The sequence below is a fragment of the Mycothermus thermophilus genome (genome assembly GCF_041956435.1).
Source record: "Mycothermus thermophilus strain CBS 625.91 unplaced genomic scaffold VTJ04scaffold_8, whole genome shotgun sequence".
Classification (NCBI taxonomy): Eukaryota; Fungi; Ascomycota; class Sordariomycetes; order Sordariales; family Chaetomiaceae; genus Mycothermus; species Mycothermus thermophilus.
This window is the reverse complement of record NW_027191434.1, coordinates 1,154,435-1,175,288: the sequence shown is the minus strand read 5'-3', so window position 1 is coordinate 1,175,288 and position 20,854 is coordinate 1,154,435. Positions and strand designations below refer to the sequence as shown.

General features: G+C 56.4%; 5 protein-coding genes across 5 annotated transcripts; 2 read left to right on the top strand and 3 right to left on the bottom strand.

Annotated features, from left to right (window-relative positions):
- Window positions 1–2,042: 2,042 nt before the first annotated feature.
- VTJ04DRAFT_10903 (uncharacterized protein) lies at window positions 2,043–2,487 on the bottom strand (the record flags this gene model as incomplete). The annotated part of the gene is made up of 2 exons (XM_069358693.1): window positions 2,043–2,244; window positions 2,312–2,487. 2 exons carry the CDS (start codon window positions 2,485–2,487, stop codon window positions 2,043–2,045), a joined length of 378 nt encoding a protein of 125 aa, XP_069214231.1.
- Window positions 2,488–2,614: 127 nt separating this feature from the next.
- On the bottom strand, window positions 2,615–4,191 carry VTJ04DRAFT_10902 (uncharacterized protein; the record flags this gene model as incomplete). Its single annotated transcript, XM_069358692.1, has 2 exons — window positions 2,615–3,475; window positions 3,535–4,191. 2 exons carry the CDS (start codon window positions 4,189–4,191, stop codon window positions 2,615–2,617), a joined length of 1,518 nt encoding a protein of 505 aa, XP_069214230.1.
- Window positions 4,192–5,046: 855 nt separating this feature from the next.
- On the top strand, window positions 5,047–6,519 carry VTJ04DRAFT_10901 (uncharacterized protein; the record flags this gene model as incomplete). Its single annotated transcript, XM_069358691.1, has 1 exon — window positions 5,047–6,519. One exon carries the CDS (start codon window positions 5,047–5,049, stop codon window positions 6,517–6,519), a length of 1,473 nt encoding a protein of 490 aa, XP_069214229.1.
- Window positions 6,520–14,465: 7,946 nt separating this feature from the next.
- On the top strand, window positions 14,466–16,837 carry VTJ04DRAFT_10900 (uncharacterized protein; the record flags this gene model as incomplete). Its single annotated transcript, XM_069358690.1, has 4 exons — window positions 14,466–14,683; window positions 14,822–15,081; window positions 15,148–15,244; window positions 15,412–16,837. 4 exons carry the CDS (start codon window positions 14,466–14,468, stop codon window positions 16,835–16,837), a joined length of 2,001 nt encoding a protein of 666 aa, XP_069214228.1.
- A 1,156-nt stretch (window positions 16,838–17,993) lies between these two features.
- Window positions 17,994–19,972, bottom strand: VTJ04DRAFT_10899 (uncharacterized protein; the record flags this gene model as incomplete). Its single annotated transcript, XM_069358687.1, has 2 exons — window positions 17,994–18,949; window positions 19,039–19,972. The coding sequence occupies 2 exons, from the start codon at window positions 19,970–19,972 to the stop codon at window positions 17,994–17,996; spliced, it is 1,890 nt and encodes a 629-aa protein (XP_069214227.1).
- Between the last annotated feature and the right edge of the window lie 882 nt (window positions 19,973–20,854).

Here is a 20,854-nt window from a genome sequence, read left to right as displayed (position 1 = left end):
ATATATTACCCGCTTGCTGCTACGCAGTAGACGATGCGAGTAAGCAACGTTGAATCAAATAATCCAGGCCGGGTCAGCTGACCTGTCATAGGATCACCGGGTCCTTGGATAAGAGAAAGTCGGGGTCAGGAACAGCGCTGTGACTGTGACGTGCATATCTGCAGGAACTGTGTCTACAGCGTACGGTATCGGCTTTTCTTGTTCCTAGGACATCACGGCCAGGCTTCGGGTTGATGACAGCGGATGAGACGTTGGAAAACTGTGGGTGTAACGTCGGTTGTATGTATTATTATCGGGGCGTAGGCTCGCTTGTCGGATTCAACCCGACGGCGAGTAATATTCCGTCAGAGAGGTATAGCTACTGAGGAACAATACACACGCATTAAGTTCTTCTCGGACTTCGGAGGAACTTTTGGTTTTCTTAGACTCTGCAACTTGCGAAGCTATCTAGTTGGTTTGATATTATCAAACAAGAGAAAGAGAGAGAGAGAGGAGGAAAATAGGACTGAATATGTGGTGGGTCAATAATAACTTGAGAGAGACTTGGAGGTGGAGAGTTGAGTTGAGTACCTTATCTTGTTTCAAGCATCAGACTCATTGGTTGACGGCGAGAGACATGATAAATTAACTCGGCTAAGCACTTCACAAGGAGGGGAGGAAATCTGTCCTCCTGCGTCACACCCCAAGTCTAAGTTTGACTCAACATAACTCGGACAAACATGACTCCGTTATATTGTGAGCAATAGTCCTGCTGACAGAAAACAATCCAACCAAAGGAAGCGAGTGCGAGGTAGTAACTCAGCCTGGGTGGATGGAACCCTTGGCTCTCTGTTTGTTTGTCTTGAGTCCTAAAGTCCTTTGAGTCCTTGAGGCAGTGTTGCGGGTAGATATTGCCAAGTTGTTGAGTCCTAGATCAGCCACCATATTCTCGTCTCATTGGAGAAGAAGAGCGGAGTTAAGATAGGGGGAGCTTAATTCACTTCGTTCCTAACTCAGTCGCTTGAGTAATTGGGGCGGGTTGTTAAGAAAAGACTCAATTCAGTTACCTTATGGACCTGAGATCCTCATATCATACATCTTCGCCAAGGACACTTATGGGTTGTCGAAATCAGAGAGCGTGAAGATGATGAGAGAGTCCCAACAATGGACGAACGCATCCATTGTCCTGGGAGTATCTGACAGTGTCAGAGACTCTTGCGTTGTTGGCGTGTTCATAAACAATTGTCTAATCACCGGAGGTAGTCACCTCACATATCTTATTCAGAGCTCCGTAACATCACGTCGAATTTCTTTCCTAGGACAGACAGGAATATCCAACACGATGATAACTCCGGAAATATGGAGGAAGGCCGTTAGATATCACAGTTATCGCCGTTCCTGATACCTATCAAAGTCCCATTGGTGGTTAAGGCGCCAACAGTCGGACTTGATACTTGGTTTTGATTGTCCTCGTCCCATCCTCCCAGCAAAGTAAACACCACAACGGGAAGAAGAAAGAGTCTATTCAACGGGGAACAACAAACAGGGTTCTGGCCCTGCTTTCGCCCATGGATATGAGGTATGAACTTTTCCCAGCATTATTACACGCAAGTTGACAACTGAGGGGCCCGAGCTGAGGGTTGGGGAGGTTGGAGGGGGATGTACAGCAACACACCAGCGACTACCTGGTACGAGAGCAGAGACGAGAGATATGAGCATCGCGAAGTCATGAAGTCATCATTGCATCGGTACCTATCCAACGCTTTATCCAAAGCCTAGTTGTGTTCAAGCATGTCCTCCTGATCGGGAGGCATCATATCCCACACTTCATTGTACATCTGTTGTTGCGTATCAAGTGTCAAGACCGCTCGCCAGTCTGTCCGCCTCAATCCATTGCTCCAGACCCATCCCAAATTCACAACTCTTGGATATGCCACATGAACCCCCTTCTGCCCAAGAGCAAAGGATGGGCAGTGAAGATTCATCTTATTCCAAGAACCAGCGTTCAACCAGGCTGGACTGAGACCTCGACTCGACTCGACTCGACTCGATTCCACGCCGACTTAATAAGTCGCAGTTAGAGCCCGAAGCCGAACTATGGTAGTAGAGAGCCTTATGGGCCCTTCCTTGTACCTGGCCATCAATAATCTCATGATTTTATCGCCCTCTGTACTGAAAAGGAGCTGTGGCGGAAAGCGAGAACTTCCCAAATAAACGGGTGCTTGACCTCCGCCCCGCACACTAGTACGGACGCTGTGTCGTGGGCTGGGGTACGGGGTGATGGAAGTCAGCTTAATGTCAATCCAAACCCTATGCTTTGTGCCGAACAGACCCTTCTTCGCCAGATTGCCAAAAGCGTACGGCAGAAATAAAGCACCCCCCGGTTGCCCGTGCGGCTACAATGGGCCTATCACCCAGAGAGGAACAAGGGAGTGAGCTCATGACCGGTCGGGCCCCTTTGCCGGGCCAAGCTGATGCAGCGACCTGCGGCAGGATGGCAGCCACCATTTGGAGAACTTTTACTCCAACGTTGGAGTCACCGCCACGGAGTCACGGAGTTTGGCGTCATCCTGGTTCCCAACGCGGCCGCCGCCACACCGGTACAGGAACTCCGAGACATCATCACAATGCCGCCTCACACATCCAACATGCTCCTAATCCTCTGCGGCGGCTGATCCGTAGATTGCCCCGACGCCGTGCGCGCCACATCGGGCGGCCCAGCCCTCACAGCCTCCGAGTACGCCGGGGGTGGACTGTCTTCAACCAGCGTGTCCGATCCGCTCGCATAACGCTCCAGCCGTGGCGCAGCAGGCGGAGGCGGCCGGATAGGCGTCATTTCGACCGGCCCTGCGGCATCCAGTGGCACAGCCGGGCCGCCATCTTCCCCGGCGCCGGCGGGCGGCTTGGAGCCGTGGAGCTCGCGGGCATTGGCGGCGAGACGTTCACGCATGCTGGCGTTGGGGTTCAGCACCTCGCCGTTGACGCGGCGCCACCACGAGGGTTTGGGGACGATGCCCATCTCGCGGTTCATTTGCCGGTGGCGCTCCTGGCGCTGGCGGATGAGCTCTTGGTCCTCGTTGGGGTTGATGAAGCCGAACAGAATCTGGACGTAGAGGATGAGGAGCGAAGGGAGGTAGCCGCCGACGAAGATGGCAGCGAGATTACCGCCCACGCGAAGAGGGCCGTACTCAAAGCGCCAGGCGACGAGGCCCTGGTAGACGATGAGGGCAGCGAGGAGGGGGAAAAGGATCTTGAAGCGCAGCGGGGTGAAGCGGAAGAGGCCGACGGCACGGTTGACGAGGCCACGGTTGCGAGGACAGTAGTGCTTGATGGAGTGGCGCAAGGAGAAGAGGATGACGGCAAAAGCGGCAACCAACATGAAGACGGCGGCCTTGAAACGGCCGTCGGTGGCAGCCGTGTCGGCTTCGTGAACCTGCTCCGGGTAGCGCTGGTGCTGGATAGGGCCCCAGTTGCGGGGGATGATGAGGAAGAAGTTCTAGAGTCAAAGTGAGCAAGATCATGTTCTAGTAAGAGTCGGACATGAGACATGCATACCAGCCAGACGAAGAGGTAAAAGACCAGGGGGATGACTAGCTCGGTACGAGCACGGCGATCGTCCTGCCTCAGGATGAAGGCATCGGGATCGATAAACTGGCGCTCCATCCAGCTGCCCCAGTGGCGAACAGCCTCCCAGACCAGGGCCATGGTGCCCATTTGCATGAGATACCAAATAAAGCTGGTCAGGATGATGGGCAACTCAGGCAAGAAGTAACGGTCGACATCGATGCTGGTGAGCAGGCTGATGGCGGCGGTGGCCGAGACCCAGATGCCCCAATACCACTGCCAGCGACGGCCGATGGGGAAGAAGCGCTTCTCGACGGGGAGGTAAAGGCGACCATGCTTGTTGAGGCAGACGAGGATCAGGACGAGGGCAATGCCGAAGAGGACAGCAAAACCAATGGCGATGCCACCTCGGGTGGCGATGGGGTTGACGGGAGACCAGCACCAGGTAGTGGGCAGAAAGGTGCCATTGGGGAAGACGTAGGTCGGGGCCCAGGGGTCAAAGGCTAGGATACAAGAGGTGTCGTTGGAGAGGGTGCCGTTGGAGTAGAGAGTGTAGTTGAATTCCTGGAGGACGGTGAGGTTGAGGTGGTGGCCGCTGATGAGGGTGTCGGTGGCATTGTCGCCGGGAGGGAAGGGGACGACGTTCATGATGGCGGGATGGATAAGCTGCGCTGGTCAAGAAAGCAAATCATACATATAAAAGTAGTATACAGAGTAGTAAACGGTCAAGATATCCAAGATGTCCTAACACTGTCACAAGAATAAGACGCGCTGACTTGGACGGGATGAATTGGCGAATTGGCGGGTCGAGGACCGTCCAACGGCGTCAATGACAGCTCATGAAAGCATTGACACGAGCATCATGAAGATGTGTTGGCGGGTGATGAGAGAGAAAATAAGGGAGAGATGGGATCGGAATGCCGGAGTTTGATGAAAAGATGGAAAAGAAGTCTGGAAGAGCCGGAAGCCGTGGAGCAGGAAACGCGGCGCAATTGGAGAAGTCGATCCAGGCTGCGCCTGCCAAGAATGACTGGGACCGCGGGTGCCGGGCCTGGGCCTGGATAATCGCTCAGCCCGGGCACTGTGTGGATATGCCATCTGTCCCAGGACAGAATGAGGCCAGCAGAATATACTAGATAATAAAGAGAAAAATAATAAAAATAACAAATACTAGGTAGGCTACATAATCCCCACGCATCGGTTGTCCTCTTATTTTTTCAGACCCCGAGTCTTGGAGTTCTGTTCTACAACTACGAGTGCAACTGGTACAACTGATGCCACTTTGGAAATGATTCCTCAAGACAGTGTGACCGTTGTGTCCCCAACTGTGTGATCTCATCCATCCTTCGGGCAATTGTCCCACAGTGGGTCCTGCCGCACCCCCACATTTTCCAGACTGGGATCACTTCTTGTCCATTTCTTGGCATCAACCAACTCCAACAGCTCCCGTCTCTCCAAAGTCAACATCAACAAACCCTAAAGTCAACAACACAATCCAACAAGATGGCCCACCCCTCGGTCCTCTCCACCCTCCCAACCCCCGCCGATCCAAGTGCCAAAGACGCCACCGAACCCGACGAGCCCTCATACATTGACTACGAAACCTTCCTCTCGCCGTCCTTTCACGCCCCAACCTTTGCCAACTCGCTGGTCCTCGCAACCAACAACCCCTCCGACTCTCCTCTCGACCTCTCCACCCCGCTGTCCCGCGTCCTCTTCGACGCCCAGGAAGTTGACGCCCACATCGACCGTCTCGCAACCCGCCATGCCCTGCCTCTCCTCCAACACACCCAAGACCAGGCCGCCGCCAGCGATCGCGTCCTCAGTGCTCTTGAAGCCCAAATACGTGCCGTCAACGAGAGCTATGCCCAGCTAGAGCGGGAAGTCTCGGGCCGCTATGACGAGGCCGCCGAGGTCCGTCGCGTCGCCGCCAGAGTCTGGGAGGCTGCGAGGTTAGGCCGCGCCGTCAGCAGGGTGCTGCAGCTCGGGCGCACCCTCGAGGTGCAATTCTCGGAGCTTGGCGGCGGCGGGAAAGGCAAGGAGGACCATCGCGCCTTGGGTCGGTGTGTCTACACCATCCTCTCGCTCCGCGACATGTTCGACCGACACACATCATCCGAAGGGGAAGGGTTGGAGCGGGTCGTGGTCGCTCGCCAGCTCCGCGAAAACGTGCTCAAACCCATCGAAACCGCCGTCCGCGAAACCGCCGAGCGCATGGTCCGCGAGTTCTCCGTCGGCGGGGGGTCAACGACGACATCCACCTACGCCCAATCCGAAGAGGCCCGCGCCCGCACCACCTCGGCAGTCACCGCCCTCTACCTCCTCTCCCCCGTCGATTCTTCTTCTACCACCCGCTGGATACCCACCCTCCTCCTCCAGTCCCTCGAAACCTACCTCCGCTCCGCCCTGCAGAGCAGCATCGCCGGCCTCTCGCGCGCCCTCGCCTCCCTCCCGAGCCTCGACAAAACCCTCGCCGAAGTCTCGGCCCGCTGCCAAAACGTGGTCGCCCTCGAGGCCGTCCTCGACGGAATCCGCGTGCCCCATCACCCTTTACTCCCGCCCGCTCGCCAGCCACCAGCAGTCGCGGCCTCAGCAGCAGCAGCAGCAGCAGCAGCGGCAACATCTCCCGGGAGTGTCGGCGCTACCATGCTCCAACCTCTCCTCGCCCACCTCGAAACGGGCTCGCTGGCGAGCTATTTCTGGCGGACCATGGCGAGCAACCTGGCGCCCCGCGTGCAGGAGATTGCGGCGCGCGGAGGAGTGGCGGCGAGGAATTTGAAGGCGAATCGCCAGGCCCTCGGGGACGCGATACGCGAGTGCGTCGAGAGGGGAAGCCAGCTGCCCAGCGCGGTTGCGGCGGCCGCCGGGAAGGGGAAGGGAGGAGGGAAGGGGACGACGACGGAAGGGGAGAGGAAGAGTTGGGAGAGGGAGGTGGCGGTTATGGTGGGGAGTGTGGTGAATAATTTGGGGAGGTGAGGCGGGTGCCTAGGTTGTGGTGGGAGTAAGGTTTTGGTGTTCGCCTCGATGTGGGCTTGTTTATGAACCCTGCCCATGTCTGTATCGAAACCTCTGATGAATCAAGTCAGGGTTAAAGGGGTTGATTATGAGGTTATAGAGAAACTCAAGAATTAATCTCTCCCTCGACAAATCTTCTCACAAACCCATTGTTACTCCCTGTGCTGGCCAAGACGTTGACTTGACCTATCTCACCCTTGACGTTGAGCAGTAACCCTCCGCCCAAGATTGTATCCAAACCGTTTGCTGCCACGGGCTACACTAGGACCCATGCCATATATGCCGCTAACCTACGTACTACTTACTTCCTCCACGCCCGCCATCTTCCTAGGTATGCAGAACGACAAGTTTCTTAATCCCTTGGCTTCTATACCCATCCAGTTCGCCGTGATCATATCCCTTCTTCATTGCTTCGACAAGCCCAATCCCCCTAACCAACATCTACTTTCTGGAGAAGTAACCTCTTCCCAACCCCGTCCTGAGCTGCTGCACCCACCCTTGGGATGCTCTCGCCGGTTGGGATCCTGTCTCAAGCAACTTGTCTTTGCCCAACCCCTTGCACTCTGTGCCATTTTGAACTCGAATCCTTTCAAAGCTGAAACAGGATATCATTTCTGGACTTGGTCGCTCATTGGCTTTTCACTAAGGTAATATAAGTGGTTGATAGCTGGAGAAAAGTCTTGGTCAGCCCATTCCGACGATCCCTTCACTAAACATCCTGTCCTGACGATCATCTTGGACGGTGACATACTGACATAGGCATCGGTTGGTCACTGTTCCCACAGCGTATTAGACACGGTTCAAGCCACACTTACCCGCAGACCTCCAAATGCTGTGAGACAAGGAACGCACGTAGTAGTAGTGGCAGCAATATCCGTACTCCGGTTTGCCCTTCTCAAAGCGTACCGGTCCATCTAACCTTTCTATCTACAGGAAAACCGTTCCCTCCCCGGGCCGAGTAAATCCCTGTAGCGCAGCCATTCGTTTCCTAGTTGAATCCGTTCCAAATGCCACAGAAAGAGGTGCCTCGCGGCCGGCAGCCTAGTCTGACACATCAGAGCCCTCCCGCTCCAGCCGTAGGATAGCCTGTATTGTGGGAGACCCCCCCGATCCCATGAGCCAGTTGGCCACCTTCCTCGCTAACCTCCGCGCCCCGCCACTGGCGCCCCTGAGGGCCCAATGGAAGTCCGCCTGCGACTCCCTCCCACGGCCTGACTCCTGTGGGAGGGTGGGAGGGGGGTTTGGACCACACAACCAGATGTTCAGCAGTCTCTGGAGCGCATGTAGATATCTGCCCTAGGGCAGGATGGGAGCGTTGTTCCGACCTTTTCCCTCTTTTCCTCATCAGAGGTTTATGAATATATTATCCATTCCATTCATTTGGGCTCGCCGTTGCTACATACAGCCCCTTAATTACGGCGGAATACTAGCCTACCTGACTCTCCATCAAACCTGCTGTGTCTAGGTAGGCATGTCTCACACAAAAACGCCCTCCTACTGCAACACCTTTCTCAAACAGTCGGTCTTATTCTTAATCCCCGTGTTCGGATCAAGTTTTGTCAGCGAGTCCTGCGCGCGTTGTCTTTCCCAAAGGAGGTTGTCCATAAAAAGAAAGTTATAGCGGTCGGCGTTAAGGACCAGGACCCGGGACCAGGACCAGGACTGACCATTGTCTTGATCGGTTTGGAACTTTGGAACCGTCACCTCGGTCTCGGTGGTCGGGTCCCGGTCCCAGGAGGTATGTACAGATGTTAAGTGAACACCTGGGGTAATTATTCCGGTAGCATTAAGAGTGGCATTACGTGGTAGTATTATTGGGCTGAGGAGTGTTGTGGTTTCTCGTGTTTGTTGTTCTGATTTGAGAATACGGAGTATTACTACGGTACCTACGGTGTAGGTAGTTGAATGAGGTTCGCCTGGGTCTGGAGGTATTGATTAATGTGCTAAGGGACGGAGATGAGTGACCATGGGAGATGTCATGGTGTTGGGGAGTTGTGAAAGATGAAGGGGACCGGGAAATGTGATTGAGAGGCCAGGTAAGGTCAGGTACTTTGTGCTCATCGTCTGGGGATGCCGATGGAATGGAGTGTTGCTCGTGAACGTGGTTGGCCTTGAAGCTGATATTGATAATCATGAACAGATGCTGGTGGGCGAGGCCATTCCTGACGTGACTTCCGCTGGAAGCCCCGTCCAAGCACAAGAGGTTCATCGCCGCTCATGTTCTCATGCACTGTTTATCAGGACGTCAGGGGTTGGCTGGAGGAGGAGGGTTGAGCGGTGTGGAATGGTGGGTGTTGTCCTGTACATACGGCATGTAGGTAGGGATGCAGGATGTCTCTGCGGCATGAAGAAGTCCTTTTTCCGTACTGGAGCACAACAATGTGATATTGCCAACCACTACATGTTGCTGTCCCCTCGCTCGTGTGTAGCTCCAGCACATGGGGACCTCTCGCCCAACGAGACCGTTCATCCTGGCTTTCTTCATCCAGAGTATGACTCGATAATAGTATGCCCACAGTGGCAGGGTATGGGCTTCAATCCTCCAACCCGGCCAACTGGACATGATTTCAGCCAGGCATTCTATTTATCAACCATTCCAAGGTAGGTTATCTCGCCCGTTTCACACAGCCCAAACAGGCTCTGTTGATCCTACTACTGCTGCTAGTTTCGTCCCTCGGAATCCAGTTCCGATCGTGATCGTGATGCAGGTTTCTGACTTGCCATGGGCAGAGCAACGGACGATTCTTTGCTTCCAACAGTTCCATCGGGTTGGGACCGGTCATGGGTCATGGGCTGACTAAGTGACCGTTCAAGGCTATAGTTCAGAGCTTTAAGTTATCATTGCTTACATCGTTGTCTTGCTAGCGTGTGATTGTCCCTGGATGAGAGAGGTTTGGTGTGTTTCTCCCTGGATTCTCAGGGGGAAACTTACTTGGTAGTTAATAGTCCACGCTGACGTACTCCGTTCTCCGTAATAATGCTACATATTACTACAACATCAACCGGGCGACTTGCCCGTCTGCGATGGGAGAGGAAATCCGATACGGACAGTTGATAATGTCGGAACACAACATGTACGCAAGCACTCTCCCCCCTTGCCTTGAACTGGACCCAACTTCTGGCGTTGGGCCATCATGACTTCTCTCGTTTGGGTCAAACGCTGGAGCGCACCCCCCGCGAAATGGGACACCCAACGTCAAGGTGGCAACGAGACCACTTCTGGCTCGGCTGTAACTCTACACCATGCTCATATGCATTCAACAGCCGACGCAGCTGACCTGTATTGTTCCTAGACGAGGCACCTCTCCCGTTCAGATGGCAGCTGAATCATTATTATAACGTTGATGGAGGGTTCTTCTTGTGCGCAGCTGCGTGGACGCTCGTCCATGTTATTCACGGATATACGATGAGAAGCGAACAGCGTTGGTTGTAAGTCCTGTACATACATACTACATACATACATGATGGACATGCGATTCGTTTTCTCTGCGTTTGTTGTCTTGGAGAAAAGCTCTTGGTGTCGAAACATAGTTACATTTTCTTTCCCCCCTAACTACCCGATTCGGCCTCGTGCTGGACGCCATCTGCGCAAGTCAGGCCAGAAAGTTTTCCTTGCTGCTGCTGTTGTCGGGCTTGCTTTAGCGTCCCCCACTGCACGCGGCAATCTCCATGATGCTGGTGCATCCTTAACTCCGTACTTTATGCATGTACAGTACTGTACTGGATGGATGGCTGTTGCTGCAGGGTTTGGGGCTGTTGGTTGTAACCGAAGCCATGGCAATGGGGCGCCGGGCCGCCAGCACGTCCGTTGGTTTGGCACTTTTAAGGCTGGGAGGGAGGTGAACTTGCTGCATGCACAGTGGGTGAGTGAGAAGAGTCTCGGGAGCATAACTCCGCATGAAGATGAGGCGCCAACACAACGCCCAATCATGCGCCCTGCAGGTTGAACCCGGGGAGCGGGAGCGGATGGGATGACGTGCTGCTGCTGGGCTGCCGCTGCTGGTGATGGTGGTGCTGCGGGAGGGTGCGGAAGGTTGGTGGATGCGTGCTTCCTCTGCATTCTTCTCCGTACATACATGCATACATATACTATTCTATATTAGCGTAGTTACTGCTCTGTATGTACTTCGGAGGAGATTGGGGGATTCTTTGCGTTGACACATGTCCCTGGATGTGAGCATGTGTTTCTTGGTAGTCCAATAAGTCAAGCCCTCGGCCCAACATAGCAGCTCGAATAACCCGCATGGACGACGTCCAGTCAGCGCGGTTGCCGACCGCCTCGGGAGTTCACTTAAACATTACCTCTCCGACCCGCAAAGCAAACGCCGATTGCCTGCTTATCCCCGTCCCTTGGGTTCGTTGGTACTGTCGAGTCGCTATCTGCCTGGCCATGTCAACGCCAGCCTGCCGGCAGTACCTACCGTCAAGCACCACATGCTGCTGTACTACCGGCGCAACAGAGCCACTGTTTCATCGCCGCAGCGGAGGGAACCCGACAGGGCAAACTGAGCGTCGGGCAGCGTTGCGGCGCTGCTGTTGTGCGACCGTCCTTGGGTGTCGCGGGCCAGAGGGATGCAATTCCGAGTTGCCCTTGGAGGAGGGAGGGTGAGTCTTCGCAGCATCGTGCTTGTCTGTACATACATAATACGTGACATACGCAAGGCAGAATATCCGAGGGAGGAAGTTAGTAGTGTAGGTCGTACGAAAGAGTTATACGGTGCGCCATGCGCGTTTACCATCTGCCACCTCCCGTCGGTGATGTCTGGCTTGGTGTTGTTAACTAGCCCCGACCGGTCAGTGAAGGACCCGGATTCTGCCGCGGTTTGGGACCGCCACCTACCGGACACACCCCGGTTGACATTGACATTTCCAGGAGGCCGGAGCCCTTCCGTGGTCCCCTGCCGTGTGCCGTGGTGTTGGGTCAGCAACCCGTCACATTTCCCAAGGCGGCGGTTTCTGACCTGCTGATGATTTTCTGCTGTTTGGCGTCTGAAAAAAAAAGGGGGGAGCGGAGTGAGAAAAGTGACACGGGCCTCTTCTGTGATGACGAAAAACAGAGAAGAAACGAAACACTGGTCGTCAACGTCACACAAGCAGGAACTCCCGTTTCGTTTCTGTCTTTTTTGCTACTCTTGTCTCTTCTTGGCCCGTCATCTATGTACACTGGTCACTGATCAGGCAAAACACGCGAAAATTCGCGAAGCTTCAAGAGACGCGAGACAGGCCCAGTCATCAGTCTCACCGGTGCTGCAGGTTGCAGCCGGACATGCGACGAGAAAAGCAACAAAATGTGCTCTGCGGCGGACGTCGATCAGAGAGTTGAAACTCCCTCTGTCTCTCTCTCTGACCGCGTGGGGGCCGAATCTGCTCGGGAGTGGGTGCGGACTAAGTAGGTAGCGTGGAATTACCTCATCTACCTTACTATTATAGTGTAACGACTCCCACGGGCACAATATCCAGGGGCACGCGACTTGCGGATGCCCTCACTTTTCCCCATAATGTGTGGCGTTTCATTTGTTGCTCAGATGAAGCGAACAAGTGAAAGTGGATGCTGCTCTTCCTGCGCACACTTTTTTCTGACGAACAACTTGCCGGGGCCCTTGCCACCCGCGGCACCACTGCCGGTCGGTTGGTCGCTCCAGGCTCCAGGAGGAGGATCCTCTCGCCCCAGCAGCTGTGCTAGTGCTGCAACCCGGCAGGCTCTCCGCGGAAGCCACCCGGCCCGCCATGCCCCATCCGCGGAATCACACCCCGAAGCCGCCGCTGATGAAGTGAGAAAAAAAACAAGCTTCTGCGCTTGGCGTGGGTGTGGTGGGTGTCTTGACAGGGAGGTGAAAACATTTCGAGACACAGGCCAATTCCGGGGATCATGCCCGGCCCGTCCGGTGGTGCATCTTCTTTTTTTCCCCGAGCTTTCACTTGAGAAAAATGCCTGACCGACTGGTGGGCTGGCTGTTGACTTGTGAGCGTGGGTTGTGTGTGTTGTGTTGACCCGATTCAGGGGCTGGGCTAGGGGTGGTCCGAGTCCACTTCTTGGCCATTGGCAGATGTCAGTCACATTTCACTTGTCATAGTTCTTCCACTTCTCCATCATTATTTTCTTGTGTACACTTCTTACTTCCCATAATCATCCCCATTCCCCCATCCTCCTCCCATTTCCCCATCATACCCCCCTGGTGTTCTCATCAGACCAGGGACGGAGAACCGGGGGGAACCTCCCGCGCGCCAGGCTCATCGTTCGTCATTCACTTTTTTGTCTTGTGTTCACGTCACTTGTCGTCCCCGCCAATTCCCAGCCGCAGGGTTCCCGGACAGGGACCCCAGCTACCGGCCCAGGCTCGGGGCAGGTCGACCTGCAGCCAGGCCATGCCCGAAGAGGTTAAGGGGCTCAGCGCCGCTGCTCCAGGGCACTGTCACACTCACGACGGGCCGAAGATTTGCGTGCAGCTTGCAGCCTGTCAGTCAGCAAAAGAAGTGAACACAAGGGGTCTGGGGGGAGGGAGGGAGTGTGAGAGAGAAAACACATGACATTTTCCCTGGAGGGGATGGGGAGTGAAAGCGCAACCAAAAACGCAATGGAGCAATGCCAATGGATTATGGCAGATGGCAAATGCAAGTGAAATGGGCCTGCCTGCCACCACAGGTCAGTCCGACCAGGGGGCAGAGAGGAGAGGGCCGGGGCCGATGAGGGCGATCTCGCAGCCGCTTATGCGGAGATGGTCCCCCGGACGCCCAGCGCCCACTGAAGGCTCGACACATGTTGTGTTCACTCTCGTTGGGTGTGGTGTGTGTGTATGTGAGGTGTGAGGCGTGTGTGAGCCCGTCTGTGTGGTCAGCTCTGGGGCTTCTTCCATGTTTCTCTCCTTCTCACGCTTGGGCGGATGCGTGTCATCAGCCGTCCCTCCCTCTTCCCCCGTTGTTGCAGCAAACGACACACACAGACACACAAACCACAAGTGAAGACACACGGGAACAGGCGAAACTTGCCGAAGGCGACACAAGCCAGGCCGAGGGGTCCGAACCCGTTTCGTTTCTTTGACCTGCCAGTCCCCGGCCGGCATACTGCGTAAGTAAGGCTGCTGCCGTCTGATGAGCTGATCGAGGGAGGGCTTGCAAGGCGCGTTGCTGATCTCTTCCCTCTGCCACCCCCCGTCGACGTCAGCATCGACGTTACTTATACGGAGTAATAACTACTTCCTGATCACGGCGAGTACGAAGTTGCAGCCTTGTCGCCCTGTCTGCCCTGCCCTGCCATGTCCTGCGTCCTGTGACATCAGTGACCTATTATGGATACATGAGCACCTGGCTCCCACTCTCTGACACAAACAACGACATACATGGACATATAACTAACTCCCCGCCCCCAGCTCGGTCACCTGGTACAGAGTCACTACTCATCACCGTCATGCAATGAACAGCCTATCCCCCCTGACCGGCGGAAACTCTCTCGACAACAACCACTGGAACAACAACATTCGCCGAGGACGCCGCCCACGTTGTTGGCGCTCTCTCACCTTTCGCCTCCCTCACTCTCCTCCACCGTCGCAACTTAGGTCCATTTTGTGCGCGCGCCCTCCCCCCTGCCAGCCCGCGGGCGAGGCTGTTGGCGAACAGCCACTCGGGCAGCTCCCGGCGGCGCCTTGTCGGCCGGCAAACCTTCCCGTGCGACAACACCAAGACACGGGTCGTCCAAGAAGAAGAAGAAGCAGCAGCAGCAGCAGCTGACACAAGCAAACATATGACGACCTTCGATCTGGCCGCCGCGGTCCGTTTGTTTGTTCGTTACCCCAATATATGACCTGGACGAGACCCCGGCCTCAAACACCATTCACTATTCCTGCATTACTGTTCATCGCCATCTCGATTTCTTTCCGTCTCTCCTTTTTGTTTCGCTCGTCGTCGCCGCCATGAGCAGCAGCGAGTCGACAGTAGTCAACGACGCGCAAGCGGCGGCCGCCGTCGCCGCCGAGGCCGGACCCGAGCCCCAGCACTACCGCGAGGTCATCTTCCCGGCCGGCAACTCAGACTTTCGCGCCGTTCGCAACCGCTGCGCCCGGGCCTGCCGCGAGTTCAACAAGACCCCGGACGACGCTGACCCGGAGGCCCGGAGCCGGAAATGGCTCGAGTAAGTACCTGACCTAACTTAGTTGCCCGGCCCGGCCCGACCCGGTCCCACTCCCCCTTTCGGGCTTTGGTCCGGTCCTGTCTCCAGCTCTCGTTACGCCTTTACATATCCCTTCCCTTTGCTAACATTCGGGTCTAGCATCGTCCGTCCCGATCGCGACCGGACAGAGGACAGCGCGCTGGCCGTGACGCATGACCAGACCTTTGCCAACCCGGCGCTCAAGGCGCGGACCCCCTTCGTCAAGCCGCCCGTCTACGTCGACTATGGCATCCGGCTGCACGTTGGCGGGTCGACGTTCATCAACCGCAACTGCACCATCATGGACACGCCGGTGGCGGATGTGGTGATTGGTGAGCGGTGTAACATCGGCCCGAACTGTGTGATTGTCGGCGTGACTCGTAAGTATTCTCTTCCAATTGTGGTGATGGGTTGGTAGTTCAGGGGCTAACAGATGAGGGGAAAAGATCCGGTGAGGTTGGATGAGAGGTTGCAGAGGAATAGTGTTGGGCAACCGGTGACGATTGGGAATGATGTTTGGATTGGGGCGAATGTTACCGTCTTGTGAGTATGCGATATCTCCTCCCTTCCGTATTGTTGTCATCATCAGCATGGAGCCAGAACCCCAACCTTCTAGCTCTTCTAGCTGTTGTTTCTGTTCCCCTTACGTCCATCCCCCCTCATGAATCCAACCAGTGCTTCGCCCTATCCCTGACTAACCACAACCCCAGAGGCGGCGTCACCATCGGCGACGGCGCAGTCATCGGCGCTGGCAGCCTCGTCAAGCGTGACATCCCGCCCATGAGCGTGGCCTTTGGCGTGCCTGCCCGCGTCGTCGTCTACCTCCGCGACATCAAACCCACCCCGCCCGACTCGGCCCCCGTCGTCCCCACGCTCGCCGATGCCCTCGCCCTCCCCAACCGTCTGCCCATGCGCCACGCCCGGGAAGGAGACGGCGACGGCGAAGCCCACGTCGAGGAACGCGTCGTGGACGGACGGGTGGGCATGGCAAGAAAACGGATCGGCGCCGTGAGGACTGAAGGAGTGCTCGAAGACGAAGTGCCCGCTGTAACAGACCTGCTGGATCCGGGGTTGTTGGCCGACGATGTCCCCGTAGCGGCCGAGGCGCAGGCGAGTAGGTTACGGCGAAGGACGTTTGGGCTGGTGTCGCCATCCTCCCCGCTGCCGTTGGCAAGCTCCCCTTCAGCAACACCATCAGCAGCGACAGGGACTGGAAGGCCACGTTCGGTGCGGAGCACCATCACCACCGCGACAGGACGGATCGAAAATCCCAACTCCTCCAACCCAGCTATCACCCTCTCCTCTGCCGCTGACTCTCTCAACGGCAACACCGTCCTGAGCCTCCCTGACCCGGCCATCCCTCCCAGCGCCGCCGAACCCGCCGACGATAACGATACCGCCACTCTCATCCGCCTCAGAAACAGCGCAGCAGCCCTGGCTCAACGAATCGACCAGCAGCAGCAGCAACAACAACAACAACAAGCCCATCCCCAACATCCACCAACAACCCTCCCTGCGGACGACGTCGACGACCACACAGCAATGACAACAAAATCCACCACCACCCTCCGCTACCGGCCCCAACCTCATCATCATCATCCCCACTGCAGAAGTGGCAGTAGCTCTTCTCCCTCCTCCCCCTCACACTCTCAAACAACACACCCCACCTCCGCCTCAACGACAGACCACGACCCGGACTCCGCCTCTTCCTCGTCAGATTCAGACCCAGACGACGACGATGACGAAGATACTGGGCGGCAATCGTCCCTTACCCACCCATTCCTCGCCAACGCAAACGCCAGCAGCGGACGTCAGCAGCAACCTCATCGCGCTCATTATCTCCAGCAGCAGCAGCAGCTCCAAAGCAGGCAAAGCAGCACAAGGCAAAGAACAAGAACGAGGAGAAGAAGGAGGCGGTTCGACCTCGGCGCGCTGACGTTTATCACGGTCGGCGTGGCAATGCTGTTGGCGTTTTTTGTCGCGGGGGTGTATGTGGAGAGGACGCTTGCGGAGGCGGCGAGGGGGAGGGGGAGGGTGTTGCCCGGAGAAGGAAGAGGAGGAGGAGGAGGAGGTGGTGGTGGTGGTGGTGGTGGTGGTGGTGATAGGCTGGGGGAGGAGGGGTTGAGGAGTTTGTGATGGTGGGAGGGTTGTTGTCGTCGTGAAGTGATGAACTCACGCACCACGTCCACTCACACACCCTCTCTTCTTACCCGTTTACGACCCTAGAACAGGGAAGGGCCGAGGACGTATGGATGACGGAAGGGTAGGTAGATGACTTACCTCCCTTCTCTACCTCCTGAGCACAGTTGCCCCTCGTTGACCTAGGGGGGGTTCGCCGAGCGGAAGGACGGGGCTGGCTGCACCAGAAGAGAACCCGTCCAAGCTCACCTTCGCCCAACTAACATTTACGTTTGGCATATCATATACCCATGCCCCAGCGTCAAGCTTGGGGATTAATACGTTCACTGGGAGGCAGGAAGACAACGGACACAAAAACGTCCGGGTTCAGTTTAGTTGGGACCATTCCGGGAGGAAGCGTACCCGACTCCCACGGCACCTGCCTCCCTAATTTCCTTGTCTTTCCGTTGTCCGTTTCTCTCGTTATTGGGACTCTGAGGGGGGATGGTATCTTGGAGGAAGGGACCTGAAAAAACACATAGAATGTTTCACCGGCTGGGAAAATCACCGTCTCTGGATAGGGTCGTGCTTTGGTCAACTGGTTTGGCATTGGTTAGGGAATGTTGATCCCGGCGTTCGGGGACCGAGGAAGGGCTATTGGTGCTTTAATATACCTGGTAGTTATATTGCGTTGGTTTTGATTCGGCCGAGTTGATCCGTGAAGCGTGCTCTGTGTGAGATGATGGTTTTACTCCGGGGATAGCTGGAGTTATTGTGTTGTTTAAGGGGAACGTAAATATTCTTTGGTCCACAAACTCGGCATGCCCGAGAGGGTGTCGTTCAGGAGCAAGGCCAACAACATGTCTCTCGTAAAAGCCGCCGTTTTGTCATTCGTAACAGAGTCGAGACCTCCCTGGCACTTGTTTAGAGAAACGCATGTCAGGCCATAACTGATGCCCATATGTCCCGTCAAGGCCATTTCACCACCCACCTGCTCAGACCGCCAACCACTTTTTGTTTCTATTAACCAACTCACTCACAGTATCTAACCACAGATACAAGCACAGCAACACCGCCTACCCCCTCATCATTATCATGATCATCAACCAACCAACATTATTCATCAGCATACTCTCCCCCAACTCTCCTCGACCCCATCCCATCCCATCCAACCTCAATTCAACATCCCCTCAACACTACACCCCCCTCCCACCGCTCCCAACCCCCCTCCTAACCTATTCAACCCCTCCAACCCCTCCTCCAACCACTCCCGATGCTCCCCATCCAACACCTCCCGCGCACGACTCAACATCGCCTCCCCCCATCCCCTCAACCACCACGTCCTGCGCTCATGGTGTTTCAACAGCACGGCAAAATGCGCAAAAATCACCACCGCCTCCTGCGCGGGCCCGCCCTCCCCTTCGGGACGGCGGAGGAGCGGGATGAGCGTGTCGCCTACCCTCCAGAGCCAGACCATCGCGTCGAGGACGTCGTCGCGCGGGGTAGGAGTAGACGGGCTTGGGGTTTCGGTGGGTGGGTTGGAAGTGGAGGGGGAAGGGGAAGAAGGGTCTTCTGAGGAGGAAGAAGAGGAGTCGGGCAGGGCGAGGGCCCAGGCGATTTCGAGCTCGTCGAGGGCAAAGAAGTAAGCTGCGAGGAGGGAGGGGTCGGAGATGGTGGAGGTGATGCGGGCGTGGAGAGGGGCGAGGAGGGGTTGGGGTTTGGGGACATCGTCTGGTTGTTGTTGTTGTTGTTGGTGCTGTTGATCATGGGGCGAGGGGGGTTCTTGTTTTATCTGCTGCTGATAATGCTGTTGATGATGGAGGTGAAGATCGTGCTCGGATGACGACAACGGCGGAGGAGGAGGAGGAACGGCACCATCCGGGGAACGAAACGCGGCGGTGCTTTTCGACGGGAGAGGAATACCCTTCTTCTCCAGCATGGCGCGCTGCGCGTACCACCGGGTGACGCTGTAGCGGAGGAACGGGGCGACGATGGTTTGCAGGCCGCGGTCGCCGCTGAGCGGCATGACGAGGGACTTGGTGCCGGGGAGGAGGAGGGCCCAGTCGGGGAAGCCAGATTCGCCGATGAAGAAGGTCCCGTCGGGGTTGGGGCGGCGGGGGCAGGCGAGGGCTGGTAGGAGGAGAGGTTAGAGATATGTTCATGGTCATGGTCATACCTAGGTAGTTACCCGAGGAGGAAGTGGAAAAGGAGAGACATACCAAAAAAGACAGTCAATACACTGAACACCATCAAACTCGCCGCCTGATCCGCATCCTCCTTATCCATCGCCGCCATGACCTGCATCGCCGACCTCGACGCGCGCTGGTGCAACAGAATACCCTCGGTCGTGTACTCATCTCTCCTATCTGGCCGGTGGAAGGCCAGATGCAGGGCGCTCACGGCCAGAATGGTCTGCATGACGTACTCGCAGCGCAGGCCCAGTCGCACGACGTCGTCGCGCCAAAAGTCCCAGATCGGCTCAGCCATCAGGGTCCGGTAGGTCTGCGTCGTCCAGTTGTGCAGCAGCTCGAGCTCTAGCATGGGTAGCCCGCCGGAGGAGGAGGGCGAGGGAGACGCCCGAGATGGGGTGAGTAGGCCGCCATGGTTGTTGGTGGTGGTGGTGTGGTTGGGAGAGGAAGGTGTCGGGAAGCTGGAGGGGGTGAGGACCGAGGGGACAGGGGAGTCGAGGGAATTTGTAGTAGTACTAATAAAACTCGAGTTCCCGGGAGAGCCGCCGGTGCTAACGGTGGTGGCGTTCAATGGGGTTGCAGTTGGGGCCGACCCCGATCCCGAACCCGTCCCCGTCCCCGTCCCGGGTCCCGTGCCCGGACCCCCACCGTTGAGGAGATAGGGACACTGTACGCCGTGGGACAGGCAGTTGATGCAAGCGGGATGTCTCTCATCGCACTTGATCTTGCGGGCCTTGCAGTTGGCGCATCCCGTGCGGCTCTTTTTGTGGGTGCGCCGGCGGAGGGGGACGTACCCTGGGGGTCGGCGTAGAATCGGCTTTGCGGGGGGAACAGCGGGAGGAGGCTGATGAGGCGGCGCCGATGTATTAGCAGAGATCATCGGGGGAGCAGCAGCAGGTAGCGTAAGAGGCGGCGGCGTGATACCCGCGCCCAAGGAGGCAGGTGAGGACAACATGTCGGACATTGATGAGTCTGACTATGCCGTAAGGAATACGCGTGAACGTGTGAACCCGATTGGCGGTCGCAACAGGAGGGAGGGACCGGGAGACTGGATGGATACGATGGATTCGTGTTCCGGGAGAAGATTGGCGTCGTATGGAATATGCAATCGGCACGTGGCGGAAATATCTAGCCGGGTAGGATATGAGACAATCCCGCTCACGCAGGAGGAGGCTGGTAGTTTGGGAGTTATGAGTGTTGGTAGAACAGAGTTATCACTCCCTCAGAGGATTAAAGATATCGAAGTTCAAGACCAGCCGAAGCTCACATCCGAGGCATTCCTCATTCATCTCAGGGGGTCAAGCTCGAGTTGGAACTTTTCTTTCACTCTAGCTTTACCTTGCCTGGACTGGACGGACAAAGCCGTGAATTAACACAATGCTCTGAAATCCCAAACTTTCGTTGCCGGGGATTTGGCCTGTCTTGTCGTCCGTCCCCGGCACCGTCTTTGATGTGGCCCCCGGGCTCTGGAGCCGCGAAGTGTGGTCGCCGTTGGGTTGGACCGTCCGCTCGGGAGGAGGTCCAGGATCCGGGGTCGAGAACAGGCCGTCGACACATTGCCGAGCCGTCTATTATCACCCCTGGCGTGGTCACAGTCGGCGGTGAGGTCTTGGCTCGGACTCCAACAAATAAGAAAAGGGGGCTAGCCCGAATAGAGAGACGCCCTGACGTGAGTCTACTCGTTTTGCCCCATCGATGCCAAGACATTTGGACGTCCGGCGAGGCTTTTGTCAGCTTGGGTGGAACCACCAAAAGGCTTGAGTTTCTGCGTCGGTCGTGTTGTCGTCGTTCCTGGCTGAGGAGTCGATCGAGGACCAAGGTGATGAGAATCGTGACATGTCGCAGA